The sequence below is a fragment of the Myotis lucifugus genome, unplaced genomic scaffold (assembly GCF_000147115.1).
Source record: "Myotis lucifugus unplaced genomic scaffold, Myoluc2.0 scaffold_600, whole genome shotgun sequence".
In the NCBI taxonomy this organism is placed as follows: Eukaryota; Metazoa; Chordata; class Mammalia; order Chiroptera; family Vespertilionidae; genus Myotis; species Myotis lucifugus.
The window spans coordinates 285,719-302,996 of NW_005871648.1; the positions used below are offsets into that span (position 1 = coordinate 285,719).

General features: G+C 51.6%; 2 protein-coding genes across 2 annotated transcripts in view; one reads left to right on the forward strand and one right to left on the reverse strand.

Moving 5' to 3' along the window:
- Positions 1-853: 853 nt before the first annotated feature.
- WDR73 (WD repeat domain 73) lies at positions 854-12,343 on the forward strand. The gene is made up of 8 exons (XM_006104734.3): positions 854-921; positions 1,711-1,778; positions 2,030-2,118; positions 4,566-4,654; positions 5,264-5,328; positions 9,335-9,499; positions 10,048-10,407; positions 11,594-12,343. Exons 1-8 carry the CDS (start codon positions 881-883, stop codon positions 11,827-11,829), a joined length of 1,113 nt encoding a protein of 370 aa, XP_006104796.1. The 5' UTR covers positions 854-880; the 3' UTR covers positions 11,830-12,343.
- Positions 12,344-13,008: 665 nt separating this feature from the next.
- ZSCAN2 (zinc finger and SCAN domain containing 2) overlaps positions 13,009-17,278 on the reverse strand; it is a 42,871-nt gene continuing 38,601 nt past the window's right edge. Inside the window, 1 exon segment of the mRNA XM_014447001.2 lies at positions 13,009-13,155. Coding sequence (XP_014302487.2) covers positions 13,009-13,155 — 147 coding nt within the window.

The following is a 17,278-nucleotide window of genomic DNA, read 5'->3' on the forward strand; positions in this document are numbered from 1 at the left end:
GGTCCTCTCCTTCCAGTGTGTTTGAGGGGATGAGGTGGGGGGAAGGGGGCTGGAGATGGGGTTGGCTCCAAAATGCCCAGAACACTCCATGGTACCAGGCTGGCACTGACTCAGGACACCTCACTAGCTCATTCAGCAAACAGGTACTCCACACGTGCTGTACACCAGGTCCTGTGCCAGGCAATTGGTTCTCCTCTCTGCCACCTACTGGCACAAGCAAGTCTCTCAGGTTTCCTCGCCCATAAAAGGCAGCTGCCTACATTACACAGGGCTTTGCTTACCCCATTCATTTCATGCTCATGCCAAGCTTTGAGGGAAACCCCCAGCGCCCACAAGGGTGCGGGCCAGCTGGGATCCAGACCCTGCTGTTCTCTCTCACTCTTCTCTGGCTTTCCGTAGGATTGCCAAAGTTAGCAAAACATAAAGGACACCCAGTTAAATTCGAATTTCAGATAAGCAATCCTTTTTTTCGTATAAGATGGTCTAATATTGCATGGACATACAAGAAAAAACGTTCCGTTGTTTACCTAAAATTCGAATTTAACCAGCCGTCCTGTATCTTATCTGGCCTTGGCCCTCTGGATCTGCAAATACCCGGTCGTAAATCGAACCGTATTTGGTCCCTCAGGCCCGGGCCGGAGCTGATATCCCGGGAATCCCTGATTCTACATACTTTTGCCGGGAGAAGCGCTAACCTAGCAGAGCAAGGGTACAGCTCAGTGGCAGCGCTCAGGCAACTCTAGCCCCGCCCCTGGCGTGAAGCCACGCCCCCTGCGTCGGAGCGGGACGCGCCCTCTCCTCGCGAGAAGGCCCCTCCCGCCCGGAAGCTTCTGAGGCGGAAGTGGGGTGGCGGAAGTGAGCTACCTGAGCGACAGTTGCCATGGAGTCCGCAGAGGACTGGCTGGTGGAATCCTTGCGCTTGTAAGTCGTGTGGACCTGGGACCGGGCTTTCGGGTCTGAGCTGGCGGGGCGGGCGGGCGCGAGGCGCAGCGCGTGGGGAATCCAGGTCCGGCCGGGCGGGTGATGCCCGCGGGCTGGGCGGGGCGGGCGGGACCGCACGAGGACTCCGCCTGGGCCTCGGATCCCGCTTCTGGGAGATGGCACATCCCTGCGGGCGCAAGTTGTGAGGCACTAGTAAGAGCAGAGTTGTGCAGGGTAATAAGTGACCAGTTATTTTGCACCAGCCTCTGAATTGAACCCCAGATTAATTGTCTCATGGATTCTTTTTAATATATATACTTTTTATTGATTTCAGAGAGGAAGGCAGACGGAGAGGGAGAGATGGAAACACCAATGATGAGAGAGAATCATTGATCGGCTGCCTCCTGCACGCCCTCTACTGGGGATCGAGCCCACAACCTGGGCATGTGCCCTTGACCTGAACCCAACCCAGGACCCTTCATTCAGCAGGCCCATGCTCTGTCCACTGAGCCAAACCGGCTAGGCTGTCTCATGGATTCTTCACATCAACCCGGCGAAGGCTGGGTTCCCTGGGAGGTCCGTGTTACAGATGAGGCCCGGGGCTCAGGGTTACTGTGACTGGCCTGGTTCCGGTCACACAGGGAGCAGAATGTGTAACAAGACTTGATTCCAGGTTTGCCTGACTCCAGAGCCCGGGGCCTCCAGCCACCAAACCGTGATGCCTCTCAGAGTTCTTTGCACAGCTGCCAAATGCCAGGCACCGTGTGACATTGTGTCCCTCTCCTGCAGGTACCAGGATTTCCACGCATTTGACCTCCCAGGAGCCACTCGAGTCCTTGAATGGATTGGTGACAAAGGTGAGGAGATGGAATCCCACTCAGGCTGGGACTCCAGAGCTCAGCCCAGAGGGACCCAGCCCACTCTTCTGAGGGCCCCTTGCTCACTTGTGGCAATTTTGTGCTCCATCAGCGCTTACTGAGTTCTAGATCTCTTCCATCCCTCAGTACAAGGCTGAGTATCAATGAGTTTGGCGGAGTTTCTAGAACCAGCTATGGTCCACAGTCTTTCTAGCAGTTTGTCACAGCTACTTCTGCTTCTTTTTTTCTAGGAGTTTTTGTTGCTGGCTATGAAAAGTTGAAAAAAAATGAAATTCTTCACCTGACGTTACCCCCCCGACTTTCTGTAAAAGAAAACCAGGTAATTTGAAATATAAATGCTGAGTATATGTGTCTACTTTTAGTCATTTATTAAACCTTTATGGAGCTCCTGTTGTCTACCAGCTATTGTCCTGGATACGAGAAAGAGAGCGAGAGAGAGAAAAACCCTGGGCATGCCCTTCTAGTCTAATAGAGGGAGGCAAGTATGCACATAGATAAGTACTAAGGAACCTTCCGTGATTACAGAGGGTTACTAGAGGAAGAAGTCCATTTTAGTTTATCAAAATTAGATACCTGCAGCCATTAGGATATAGAGGGTGGATGAAACCCTTAGAATGATTAAGAATGAATGTGTGTAATGTATCCTATACAATAAAAGGCTAATATGCAAATCGACCAAACAGCTGAACAACTGGTCGCTATGACGCACACTGACCACCAGGGGGCAGACGCTCAATGCAGGAGCTGCCCCCAGGTGGTCAGTGTGCTCCCACAGGGAGCACGCTGCTCAGCCAGAAGCTGAGCTCATGGCTGGTGAGCGCAGTTGTGACGGGAGCCTCTCCACCTCCAGCAGAGCTAAGGATGTGAGACATCCCTCGAGGGCTCCCGGACTGAGTGCACGAATTTTATGCACCAGGCCTTTAGTAAGAAATAAGAGGGGAGGGTGGCTAAAGACAGAACTTCAGAGAATACATTTAAGGAATGGACAGAGGAAAATGAACTCACAAGGAATACTAGGAAGGAATAATCTGTAAAGTAGGAGGAATCTCAGAAAAGGTCAGTGTTTCAGAAGCCAAGAGAAGAAAATATGACAAAAGAAAAGAGTTGGTAGCCGCCTGGTGTTGCCCTGGAGGAGATTTCCGACCTAGCGCTCTTGATCTCTCCACCCCACCACTCAGGCTTGAGCCAGGAGCTCCCCAGACCGGGCCTTTATGAGAGACCTGATTTACCTCCCACCTCACCCCTGGGTTTTCCTCTTGTGCCACTTCCTTTTTCCCTGCCTCCAGTTCCTCACATGGAGATAGTAGTCCAGTAGCTAAGAACATGGACTGGTAGACAGACTTAGGTTCAAAATCACAACATAATCCCCTCTGTGATCTTCAAAAATTGTTTAAATTCCCCAGGCCTTACTTTTGACATTTTTTTTTTAAAGGATAGTGTTTGTTGTTGTTTTATTTTATTTTTTATTGATTTCAGAGAGAGGAAGGGAGAAGGAGAGAGAGGTAGAATCATCAATGATGAGAGAGAATCGTTGATTGGCTACCTGGGAATTGAACCCAGAACCCAGGCATGTGCTCTGAACCAGAATTGAATCCAGGACCCTTCAGTCCTCAGGCAGATGCTCTAGCCACTGAGCCACACTGGCTAGGGCTATTTTTGACAATTTAGAGTAGGGTTAATTATAGTACCTACTTCTAGAATTCAATGTGATAAAGTATGTAAACCACTAAACACAGTGCCTGATACGGTAAATGCTGGATAATTGGTAGTTGTTATATTTTTATTACTAGAAGAACCCACTTGATTTCCAATGGAAGGTGGTATGAGAAATGGAGATATGTTAGTTGGTTGATACCTTCCACCTTTTTTAAAAAATTAATTTTAGCCCAGCTAGCATACGGTCAGGGCATATGCCCAGTTGCAGACTCGATCCCCAGTGTGGGGTATGTATGAGGCAGCTAATCAATGATTCTCTCTCATCATTGATGTTTCTGTCTTTCTCTCCCTCTCCCTTCTTCTCTGAAATCGATAAAAATATATTTTTTTAAAAATTTAATTTTAGAGAGGAAGGGAGAGAGAGAAACATCGATTTGTTGTTTCACTTATTGATACACTCATTGGTTGACTTTTTTTTTTTAATGTATTTTTATTGATTTCAGAGAGGAAGGGAAAGAGAAAGAGAGAGAAACATCAATGATAAGAGAGAATCATGGATCGGCTGCCTCCTGCCCCACACTGGGGACCAAGCCCACAACCCAGGCATGTGCCCTTGACCGGAATCGAACCCGGGACCCTTCCATCCACAGGCCAACGCTCTACCCACTGAGCCAAACCAGCTAGGGCTGATTGATTCTTATATGTGCTCTGACCAGGGATTGAACTCGCAACCTCGGCATATTGTGATGATGCTCTAACCAACTGAGCTACCCAGCCAGGGCTCTACCTTTTTTTGATGAAGCTGTTAAACCTTGTGACTCCCCTAAGAAGGCCGGGAATGTAACACTTGTGTTAGAACGAAAGGGGCTGGGGAAAGGGTAGCAGAAGGGTTTTGGACGTGCAGGAAAGAAAGGAAGCTGTCCATGTAGGCAGCTGAGACAAGGGACAAATGGCAGCACACAAGGCCCTGCAGGGAGGGGCATCTGTTGCCAGCAGAGCTGCCACTGTGGCCTCCTGCCAGGCTGGTATCGGACTTCTTACCTAGAGCAAGTCTGAAAGGTCCCTTTGGAGAGCAGGCTCTATCTGATTGGCCGCCCTTCCGTATTTCAGGGCTTATTCCCAGAAAGAGATTTCAAGGTATGCCACGGAGGATTTTCAGACAGGTCTATCTTTGATCTGAAGCACGTGCCAGACACCAGGTATGGTCAGCTCTGTTACTCAGACCCTCCATTCAGGATGGAGTGGCTGGAAATGTCAAGGGTATTCTGCCTCTTTATCACCGCGCCGCCCCTAACCCCTGAGCACCTGGATACATGTGAGCGAGCGCGCGCACACACAGAAATCTGGGATACAAAGAACCTGTTGTTTGGCGGCTTCATGGTCCCTCTGCAGACCTTTCAATGACTATAACCCACAGATCTCCAGAGCTGCTCCAAATAGACAGAGAGTAGAAAGATGCTCTTGTTTTCTCAGAGAGCTGATGGTGGGTGGCGGGGGCGCATGGCTCCATTGGCAGATGCGAGAGTCTGGGTCGGCTGTGTGTCCAGGCTCCATGCTGGTGTCCTGTCTGGGACACTTCATGCCACATAGAAGCCTGGGCTCACTCTCGTGACTCTCATGACCGTGGACCTGTCCCTAAAGTGGAGTGAGCCTGCTCTGCCTCTGTTAACTGAGGGTAACGGGACCTAAGCTTTCCTGAGGGTGGGCGTGTAGGAATCTCAAGCTGAGTGGGCTGGAGAGCGGAAAGGCTGGGGGGGATGTGGGTGAGCTCACTGTCTGAACGGAGATCTCCTATCCCTCCTAAATAGGTTGCTGGTGACCAGTGGCCTTCCAGGTTGTTACCTGCAGGTGTGGCAGATCGCAGAGGACAGTGGTGAGTGAATTTGACATGGGGCGGGTTGACGCATACCTCCATCCCCTAATCCGAGTCAATTAAGCAATAGACTCAGGCCTGGCCAGCGTGGCTCAGTGATTGAGCATCGACCTATGAGCCAGGAGGTCATGGTTAATTTCTGATGAGGGCACATGCCCGAGTTGTGGGCTCAAATCCCCATAGGGGGCGTGCAGGAGGCAGCCGATCAATGATTCTCTCTCATCATTGATGTTTCTCTCTCCCTCTCCCTTCCTCTCTGAAATCAATAAAAAAAAATTTTTTTTTTTAAAAAAGAAGTAGACTCCAAGCCAGGTGGGAATTAAACTTTTGTGTATGGTGTGAGGTAAGGATCTCAGTTGATTTTTTTTTTTTTTTTTAAATATATTTTATTGATTTTTTACAGAGAGGAAGGGAGAGGGATAGAGAGTTAGAAACATCGATGAGAGAGAAACATCGACCAGCTGCCTCCTGCACACCTCCTACTGGGGATGTGCCCGCAACCAAGGTACATGCCCTTGACCGGAATCGAACCTGGGACCTTTCAGTCCGCAGGCCGATGCTCTATCCACTGAGCCAAACCGGTTTGGCCTCAGTTGATCTTTTTGCATGTGTATATCCCGTTGTTCCATCACCATTTGTCAAAATGCCTAACCTTTCTCCATTGATTTGCCTTAGTGCCTTCGTTGAAAATCAGTTGACCATAATCTAAACATTTACTTCTGGAGTCTCAGTTCTGTTCCATTGATCTGTATATCTGCCGTTATGCCAGTAACTTGTAGTTTGCCCAAAAGTAGACTGTGTGGGGCCCCAGTGGTTTAAAGATGAGAGAGACCGGAGTATTACCAACCATTAGGAGGCACCTTTTGTCCTGCCAGTGCCTGGGGTACCAGGTACCTTGTAGAACCTGTAGCCCAGGCCCAGGGGAGCTGATGAGCCCAGGCTGCTCTGATACTCGTGTGGGATTAGGAAATCAGATAAGAGTTATCTTCCCTAGATATTAGTGCAGAATATTCTGGAGCCTGGGGAAGGCTGGCCAGCTGTTTACCTGGAAACTTAAAAGCAAGACTTAAAAGGATCCAGTCTTGACCCACAGCTTTGGTGTCTCAAACCTGATTTTGTCAGCACGTCTAAAACAATTCCAATCTGTTTATAGGAGCAGAAGCACTCATCAGACTCACGTGACTGCCATATAAACCAGAATGCAATTTTATTAGTTTACTAGAGGCCCGATGCACGAAAATTTGTGCAAGAGTAGGCCTTCCTTCTCCTGGCTGCCGGCACCAGCTTCCCTCTGGCACCTGGAACTCGGGCTTCCCTCCGACCGCCAGCAGGCACCCGGGACCCAGGCTTCCCTCTGGCTGCCTACAGGCACCCGGGACCCGGGCTTCCCTTGTAGCCCTGACTTGTCCCAAAGGACGTCCGGTCTAATTAGCATATTATGCTTTTATTATTATAGATAATGAAAAAATAAGTATCCCTTAAATATGGAATATTTCAGGCCCTTCTTGCTTGTGGAAGACCTAACCCGGTCAGAGGTGTCATGATAAAAGTAACCGTCACCAGAGGAATCAGCTCAGAGGCTTCCCGAGTGTGTGTTCGTGGCTCTCAGGCAGAAAGTATGAAACTTGTGAGGGCAGCTGCCCAGGCTCCTGCTGTCCAAGCCCCTGGACAGTGCCCGAGGCCACCTCTCAGCTCTGGGGCTGGGGGAACCACTGAGCTGGATAAATAAATATCCAAAGGTCTCAGCTGAATGTCACCTGCTGCTTCCCCTTTGAAGTTAGATATTCAGTCTGGTGTGGCGCCCTCTGCCCCGGACAGGCCTCAGCATTTTCTTTGACCCCTTGGTTGGGCAGCCCTTCCCATGGATCCCACTTCCGAGCTGTTCATACATGTGCTCAGTCATGCGGTCTGAGCACCATTCTGACTCCTGAAGGATGTGGCTGCCTCTGCTCTGACCTGCTCTGTGTTGGTTTAATCTTCAGACACAACTGTCTTTCATTGCCAAGTTCTTGGAGATGCCTTCCTGTGTCTTTTGCTTTGATTTGTAGCGGTTTCTCTTTGCAGTTCGGGGCTGGTTTGGTCCGTGTGGTGTGGATTCCCTAGAGGAGGGCATTTTACTAGAGAAAGAGGAGGAGGAAGCCTGCATATTCACTGTGATTGTAGAGCAGCTCTCTCATCAGGAGGCTCCAAAGCCTTTGTTTTCCACTGCCTCTTTGAAATACGTCTTTGAAGGCTTCCCCTTGGCCTCCTCCTTCCCCCCTCTCCACCCCCCATCAGGAGACAAATCACATGTGAGAGCCATCCCCTGGCGCAGAGCAGCAGGTCCTGGGAGCCTGGTACAGGCTCCTCGGCGTCTGTGGAAAGGGAAGAGGGAGCTGCTCAGGGTGGCCTGGGAGAGTCGGGAGGCTCTGCTGGGGCCGGTTTGGATCACAGCCTCATTGGCTCTGCCCCGACACAGACTCTGGTCCTGAGGCTCCGCTGTTGTCTGTGTGAACCTCCGCAGCTCCTGTAGCGGGAGCAGGTGAGGTATGCAAGTCTGGATTCAGGGCTCTGAGAGCCCCCGGGTTTGGGGAGCAGTAGGCACTCAGGTCCTCAGCATTCTCGCTCAGCCCACCCGGTCCTACTGTGCGCTCCTGGCTTTGAACTGTCCGGAGGGGCCTTGCTCACGTGCTTGCTGCTGCATAAGTCATGTTAGTTCATGTTCCTCATCCATTCTATTCAGAGGCTGATTTTTACGTCCTTCAGAATTTATTTATTTATTTATTTATTTATTTATTTATTTTTAAAATATATTTTATTGATTTCTTATAGAGAGGAAGGGAGAGGGATAGAGAATTAGAAACATCGATGAGAGAGAAACATCGATCAGCTGCCTCCTGCACACCTCCTACTGGGGATGTGCCCACAGCCAAGGTACATGCCCTTGGCCAGAATCGAACCCAGGACCCCTCAGTCCGCAGGCCGACACTCCATCCACTGAGCCAAACCGGTCAGGGCTGTCCTTCAGAATTTAAACAGTACATACGTCTCCCTTTTCTTCAGGGATTGTGGGAACCAAATAATGAGTCCCCTCTTGGAGCAGGAAAGTAATTTGTGCAGTAGACAGCTTGTTCTGAACCACGTCATAAATGGCTCCTGTTAAAAGAAGCTTCAGTTGTAGATGCAGAGACGAGAGCCTGCCTGTCCACTAAGCAGGCTGAGACAAACAAAACTAAAATTTGATTCAACTTGAGGTCAGGTATCTTTCTTGTTCAGTGTAAAAAGGACATGGACTTTCTTGTCCAGTTTGTGTTTGAAGACAATGACATTTGCCTTGTGACCTTTACCTGCAAGGTTTCAGCAAAGTGCCAAGGTTGTATAATAAGTTCTTGAAGAAATAATGGTAGTTCATGAATTCTGTTCCTGTTATTTTCTTCACTTAAAGTGTAAATGACACCATCACCATCAGTGGATTCTTTCCTTTTATTTGTACTCCACAAAAGTATAAAAAGCCAGAACTGCTTTGGGGGCTTTTGAGATGGTGTCTGAGATTCATTATCTCCCATTTGCAAAACAGTTCATAAGACAATTTATAAAGAAATTAAAGTGCGCCCTAGCCGGTTTGGCTCAGAGCGTCGGCCTGTGGACTGAAGGGTCCCAGGTTCGATTCCGGTCAAGGGCACATGCCCGGGTTGCTTGTTCGATCCTCAGTAGGGGGCGTGCAGGAGGCAGCCGATCAATGATTCTCTCTTATCATTGATGTTTCTATTTCTCTCTCCTTCTCCCTTCCTCTCTGAAATCAATAAAAATATATTTAAAAAAAGAAATTAAAGTGCTTCTGACAGTTTCAAAATGTAAATATAACACAGAGTGTTTATGATGCCACATCCTCTCTAGCCAGCTGTCAGTTCCCTTTCTTCCTTGACCTTCTAGCTATGCAGGGGAAGACCGCTGGCCGGCTTGCACCAGGTTATGTTTCAAACCTTCACTAACATTCTGGTCTTTCACCTCTTCCACTTGCCCCTAGATGTCATTGAAGCTGTCCGCACCATTGCTGTGCATGAGAAAGAGGGGAGTCTCTGGCCAAGGATCGCCATCTTCTCGTCAGTGGCACCTGGAGTCCTCCACGGGGCGCGGCTCAGCGGCCTGAAGGTTGTGGATCTGGAATCCCAGAAGGTCACGTACACCTCAGGTACGGACAGCGCAGTTTGCCCCTAGGCTGCCACGTTAGAACTGAATCCAACCCTGTGTGCCAAATGTTGGGGACACAAGATGAATGAAAGGCAAGCCCCGACCTCTAGGGACTCCTGTTCTAGGATTGGAGGAGGCATTCCTGGGACCAGCACCCACCAGTGGATAGAATGGCAAAATGAACAGGAGAGCTCCAGCCAGTTTGGCTCAGTGAATAGAGCGTTGGCCTGCGGACTGGAGGGTCCTGGGTTCAATTACGGTCGGGGGCACATGCCTGGGTTGCAGGCTCGATCCCCAGTGGGGGACATGTAGGAGGCAGCCCATTAATGATTCTCTCATCATTGACCTTTCTATCTCTCCTTCTCCCTTCCTCTCTGAAATCAATAAAAATATATTTTTTAATAAATGAACAGGAGAGGGGAGACGTGGTTTATTCTGCTGGTATTGGGAGTGCTTCCCAGAGGAAGGGACTTGTGACCAGCCAGCCCTGCCAGATTGCCAGACCCGTGTGACTCCAGCAGCTTTTCTCTTTCGCCCTCTGTCTCCCAGGTGTCAGTGACAGTGAGGAGCTGAGTAGCCTGCAGGTCCTGGATGCAGACACCTTTGCCTTCTGCTGCACCTCGGGCCGGCTGGGGCTCGTTGACACCCGCCAGAAGTGGGCGCCGGCAGAGAATGTCAACCCCAGCCCCGGGTCTGGTGGAGGGAGGTGGTGTGCAGAAGTCAGGGGCCAGGGCCCTGGGCCCAACATTGCCAGCCTGTGCTCAGATGGACTGCTCTGTCTTCTTGACCCTCGGGACCTCCGCCATCCTGTGCGCTCAGTGCGGTGCCCAGTGTCCACACCCAGCCCTGACCCAGAGCTGCTGCGAGTGACCTGGGCTCCAGGCCTGGACAGCTGCTTGGCCATCTCAGGTACCGCTGAGCAGGATTTTGCATCTGTTGTTTGAGCTTTCTCTTCCCAGGGACTATCGAGTGCTCAGGAAGGGGCCTCTGGCACCCAAAGTTAAAGTCGCTCACTGAGAATCTCCAGGTTCCTCAGGGGCAGGCTCTTCCCCAACTGGCTACTCAACTTCCATACAGTGGGAGCAGGGCTTTCCCATCCTAGCAGGAATTCAGTTCTGAGGTTGGTCGAGAGCCTGCAGATAGTAAGACACTAGGACAGCCATGGGGCTCGACCAGAAAGAGGCCATAGGATTCCAAGGGTGCTTCTCAGTCTAATTGCTTTTTGAATTATAGCAAGCCCCTAGGTCAGCAGGCTCCTGGCCTGGCAGTATCTAGTTGAAAGAAGATATTTAGTGAGAGTATCTAAAGGCCAATGGGAAGGCCTTAACCAGTTTGGCCCAGTGGATAGAGCGTCAGCCTGTGGACTGAAGGGTCCCGGGCTTGATTCCGGTCACGGGCATATGCCTGGGTTGTGGGCTTGATCCCCAGGAGGGAGCATGCAGGAGGCAGCTGGTTAGTGATTCTCATCATTGATGTTTCTATCTCCCTTCCTCTCTGAAATCAATAAAAATATTTTTTAAAATAATAATAAAGGCCAATGGGAAGGATCCATTGAGAGGGGAAGAGGTTGAGAGAGCAAGAAAGGATCATTGATAATGGCAGGATCCAGAAAGAGTGCAAGAACCAAGTGTGGGGGAAGGGACTGGCTTTTCACAAGAAGACAGCAGATGGAGCTAGGTCGTGGGGGGAACATGGGAATGTTCCTCTAGCGGCTTCTATTTTCTCCATCAGTGTGGAGATGAGGCCATCTACTGAGACCCAGATGGATTAGAATTTGGCAAGTGGAAAGGTTTAAAAAAGTCTTAAGCCTCAGTTTCCTGGGGTAAGTATTAGTACCTACTTCATACAGTGTGAGGATTAAAGGATTAGCCTCAGGCCTGGCACGTGCTATACTACAGATTCTCGGCGTCATGTGCCCCGTGAAGTTGGCAGCTGCCAGCATGTGGGAAGATATTCCACGCCCTTGGTTGGCCATTAAGTATCTTGTTTACTATTAGGTTCCTCGTCCCATAGTCTGTTTTGATGCCATAGAACAAGTTATAAAAATTATTTTAGCGATTCATTGTTGGTCTTCTCATTTCTCGTTCTTCCTCAGGTTTTGATGGGACAGTCCAGGTCTATGATGTCACGTCTCGGGATGGAATGGAGGGCCACGTAGAACCTCTCTTCACTCACAGAGGTCACGTCTTCCTAGATGACCATGGGACAGGTGCTGCTCCGCTGGTCACCACCCACACCTGGCACCCCCGCAAGCCAAGGACTTTGTTGTCCGCAGCAAGTGATGCCTCTGTGCACGTGTGGGATTGGGTGGACTTCCGTGCCTCCCGCTGACACCAGCGTCTTCCTGCCAGGCCCCTGGAAGAGGAGCTGCTGTACACACAACAAGGGCACTGATTTAGGACTCAAGTGACCACAGTCCCTGTTACCAGCGGAGTGGCCTTGGGCCAGTGAAGCAGCCTCTCTTAGCCTCAGTGTCTTTATTGGTAAAATGAGAAGAGTAGTTACTACCTCGCAGGGTTGTTGGGGGAAGTTAGAAGAAATATATGGGAAAATACCAGGTAGGATGCAGGATAGAGATTCGGTGGCTGCTCTTAGGTCAGACAGTTGTGGACGACAGGATCCTGCTGCTTCCAGCAGGTGTCAGTCCCACGGGTTTTGGCACGAGAGACGCCTTCCTGACCTAATGGACGGTGGGGGGCCTTCTCAAGAGCAGTGCTGACCATGCACAGTCATTCCCCGTGTCCTGACTTTACAGCCCCACCCCCATGTAAGCTCTGGCTCCCGGCACTTTGTACAGTTGGGAGGCTGATATAACATAGTGATTAAGACACTTGTGTTGGAGTCAGATCAGAGTGCGCATGTGTGGAAGGCTTCAGAGTCACAGGTCTGGGGCCCAGGCCCACTGCAACCTGCCCACCAGCTCTCTTGGGGCTGCTCCTGTCAACTCCTAATCAAAACTCAGAGATCCATCCAACAATACAGCTACTTTGCAATAGGACCCAAAGGTTCAATCATGTCAGTAAAGACCAGTGAAGCCCCGTGATTCAGGCTGCTGCTGCTGGATGACAGCTCCTCCTTGATCAGCGTGGTGCTCAGCATTTTAAGAAGTTTTCATTTAGTCCTAGCCGGTTTGGCTCAATGGATAGAGCATCGGCCTGCGGACTGAAGGGTCCCAGGTTTGATTCCGGCCAAGGGCACATGCCTGAGTTATGGGCTCGATCCCCACTCATTTAACAACAGGGATAGCTCAGAGAAGGTTGTGCATTCTCTGAAGAGTCCGTCTGAACTTGAGAGGAAAACTAGCTCCAGGGAATAAGCAAATTTCACTTTGACACAAACAGCGAAGTACTGCACATCCCCCTCACTGCTGGCAACCCGGGTGGCTGTCTCTCACATTCCTCTATTTTGACTAGTTCTGACTAGGTTCCATATCTCACCTGCAGCCCCCATCTTCCGGGTTCTGCAAGTCCTCCAGCCACTGCCTCCTCGCCACTTTCTGGGTGTTTTGTCTCACCCAGATCTGGGTCCCCTAGGGCAAGACAGGTACTCTTCCAGGACTAGCAACTCCAGGATCTGCTCTTTCGTACATTTCTCTGGTCTCAGCCCCTGGCGACAGAGCTCCCGGAGATGGATGAGAGTCCTGGGTTGCTGACGCTTCTTGAGAGTGGAAATGCCAAAAGCACTGGTCCGGGGCCACTCCCTTGAAGGGAAATTTCCTGCTCCCAGTGAAAATCTTCTTCCAGCTTCACTATCCAAAGCTCTCCTTGTACTTGAGGAGCCTGGATTTGTTGGTCCCCAGCTACAGCCATTGTTCAGCTCAGAGAAGAACCTTATAACTGTGCTCTGAAGTCGAAATTTCTTCCTTTACCTCTTGGGAAGCCACCGTCAGAGGGGAGCCACTCAGAACTAGCACCAGAGACATACATTACAGAGTGAACCCTAGTGAAAGGCGCCAGTGTCAGTCATCCCACAGGATTGAGGTGAAGAAAGAGCCTTCCTGTTCTCTCCTCCCCGTGTCTTGGTGCCCGAGGAGTTGGTCCCTCTGTCACTGGGGAGGCAGCTCCAGAACTTTGATAGGAGGGGGCAAAGGCAGGTGATCTGGTTGGAAAGTAGAGGCACATGGAGCGGTGTTTGCATAGCAGTTTACTTAGGGCTGAGAAAATGCCAGTTATCTACACTGAAGAATGAGGATGGGCTGCAGAGATAATAGGGACAATAAGCTCACCCTCCCCAGCCACTGGTCCCCAGTGTTGCAAAGTGAATGTGCAGGGCAAGCACAGAGGGTGTCTAAGGTGGCAGCACCTTGGAGAGCAGCACCGGGTGGAGGCGGCTGGCCCTTCAGATTCAAATGCTCCAGCTGCTGAGCTGCCTGCATCTGGCTGAGTTCTCAGCTTTGGGCGCCCCGTTCAGGATTCCTCAGTCCTGGCACCATAACTCTCCCAAACAGGAAGGCTTACCGTGGTTAAGGTTACAGGCTTTAAGAGCAAAGATGATAAAAACAGATTCACAGGGTGTTAGAGTTGGAAGGAAAGTTAAGATATTCCGGCTTCGACACAAAGCTGAGGCAGTCGGGGCTTAACTCGCCCAAGGTCTCACAGCTGGTTTGTGGCAAGAACTGGGACAGTGGCTCTGCCCTTGGACCGTGGGCTGGGTGACAGGCCTGCAGAGCCTGACTTACTCTGCTCCAGGGGCCACCCTGGTGGGGGGCGAGATCGTCCCCGCCGGGCCGGAGGGCGGTGGGGAAAAGGGTGCCGCCGGCATAACGACGTGTCCTGCCCCCGGTCCGCTCGCGGGCCCTGGACCCACGTCCGGACCCAGGATCTCGGCCCGGCCACGCCCACCCGGCGAGGGCGACCCAAGCCGCTCCGTCCGCCAAGGCCCTGCGACTGCGGGAGGTCTGGCCCCACACTGCACTCGGACCCTGGTCCAGACCCCAAATCTGGGCCCTCGGACGCCCACCAAACACCAGGAGCGAAAACGCCAGCCCCAGGAGGGTTCGAGCTTCGCCGGACTTCATTTCCCATAAGTCTCCACTTGTGCCCACAGATTGACGGCAGCGGTAGCCAATAAAGTTCGGAGATGGCTTAGGCGCGTATTTGTTCCGGACGAATCACTGCCGAGGGGTGGGACTTTCCCACAAAGTGAAGTCGGGGTTCGGAGCCGCAGCTGGAAGTGACTGAGCGGGAATTCGGGGAGCTGGCAGCCTCTCACCCTACCGGCCCGCGGCTCGGAGAGGGGGTCCTTTCCAAAGTGTCCTTGGCCGCCGGAGGCGGGCGTGTATCCCGCGAGCCCCTGCTGACCCGCGTCACACCGGCGGTCCCCCAGCCGGCGGCTCGGCCGAGGCCGCTCGTGTGGAGCTGAGACCCAGTTATTTTGCCACAAGAGAAAGTACTTCTCCGTCCTGGGTGTCCTCTGTGGTGATGCGTCACCCCCTCAGTCCTCACCCGACACCCCGCACCCCCACTCCCTCACGTCTCTGAGCACAGCCCTGGGAAAGGCAGGGGGACCCCGCCGGCGCTAGCGCGCAGCCATCAGCTGTGGAGCGACCTCTGCGAGCCCAGCAAGCACCGTTCTCTTAGGGCCTGGACTGCGGTGCAGCAGGATGGATGCATTTCCTCAGACCTGCTGTGAGCAGCGCAAATACCCCAGGGAGTGTGGTAGGTGCCCAGTGAGGTGTGTGCGCTGCAAGTGTGAGGAGAGAAACAGTGGAGGCAGCTGGGAGAGCCCGGAGGGAAGACGGTTAGCTTGGGGGGGTGGGGGGGGGGCAGGAAACCACTCTTTGAGCGCCTACTTTACCAATTTATACTAGTGGCCCCAGCACAAAATTCGTGCACTGGGGCGGGGGTCCCTCAGCCCAGCCTGCCCCTCTGGCAGTCCAGGAGCCCTCGGGGGATGTCCGACTGATGGCCGTGGGACATCCTTAGCGCTGCCACCTATGTGCTCCCCAGCCATGAGCCCAGCTTCTGGCTGAGTGGCACTCCCCCTGTGGGAGCACACTTACCACCAGAGGGCAGCTCCTGCATTGAGCGTCTGCCCCCTGGTGGTCAGTGCATGTCATAGCAACCGGTCGTTCCACTGTTTGGTCGATTTGCATATTAGCCTTTTATTATATAGGATGGTTTAGATATTGACAATGAGTCCTGCAGTGTAGGGCTCACTCCCGGTTTAACAGATGAAAGGTTCAAAATTCAGTTGAAAGTGGATGAAGTGGTGATCCTCCCCACAGGAGGGGAAGCCTGCGGTGGGACATGGTAACGGGGGGCTCTCCAGAGAGTCCCCAGTCCAGCATTGAGTCTGGGCCAGGGAGACTTCTGACCTTAAGAGCAGTGGTTCTGAGAGGGCCACTGTGAAAATTCTGGCCAGCATATTCGGCGCACGCACCCTGGCTTTCAAACCACTCCCTGGGCCGGCCTAGAAGTCCCTCATGCCTGCCTCGGGGACTGCTAGGTGGGCAGAGCCCCAGCCCGGGTCTGGTCGCCACAGCAGCTCTGCTGCCACATGTTTTCTGTTACTGTAAGATTGCACTTCTAAAGAGGTCCCACTGTTAAAAAAGAAAATTGAAAACTAATCCAAGTTCATTGCCCATTCCCGTAACTCAGGGAGCTTCTGAGCACATGGAACTCTGACTGGCAGTGAAATCAAGCCTGAAAAGGGTAGCCCCAAACACAACTCCTATCACCTTCACCATTGCACCACACCCAGTACCTCAAGGAAGAAGACAGGCATGCATGTCCTTGAGCTGCGTCCCAAAGCCTGGGACTAAAGGACCCCCAATAGTCTACATACGCGGGATGCTTTTCCAGTTGCAGCCTTCCTGGTTCCTCAGAGGACAGTTCGTCTCAGAAAGCTAGACAGAAAATTCTTTGGTGAAAGCAGGCCCCACATAGGTCAGAGTTATCAATATTATCACAGAGAGTAGGATGTCCATGTCCACTGCCATACAGAGTGACTGACCTTTTCCCCGCAGCCTTCTGGAATGGGAAGAGCAAGTACTGTCATCGATTTTGCAGATGAGCCCAGCTGGTGTGGCTCATGGTTGAGCATAGACCTATGAATCAGGAAGTCACAGTTCAATTCCCAGTCAGGGCACATGCCCAGGCTTCCCTTTTTCACCCTCTTTACTTGATAAAATAGCCAAAGGCCATAGAGGAATGTGCCCTTTACCGGAATCGAACCTCAGACCCTTCAGTCCACAGGCCAATGCTCTATCCACTGAGCCAAACCAGCTAGGGCTCATTGATATATTTAGAAAAGTAATGCACAGAGGGGTCTATAAGCCGTGCATAAGGAGAGAGGATTTTGAGATGAAGGAAATAGGCATATTCTCTAGGAACTCAATTACAGCCACAGGTAATGAGTGGAGGTTAATGTTTCCCAGGTCTACTAGATCATTCTTTTTTTTTTTTTTTTTTATTTCAGAGAGGAAGGGGGAGGCAGAGAAAGATAGAAACATCAATGATGATAGAGAATCATTGATTGACTGCCTCCTGCACGCCCCCTACTGGGGATCAAGCCCACAACCCAGGTATGTGCCTTTGACTGGAATCGAACCTGGGACCTTTCAGTCCGCAGGCCGATGCTCTATCCACTGAGCCAAACCGGCTAGGGCTGGATCATCTACTTAACTCCAACCTAACCAGTGACACTAACTAGCTGCAAAAGGGGCGTGTTCAGCAGGGAAACCTGGAAGGGTTAAGGAGGGAACTTTGGGCACTGAGCAGACAGCAGTGGGGGCAGGGAAGAGAAGTAGGACTTTAAAGTGAGGGGGTTCATGGCTGGT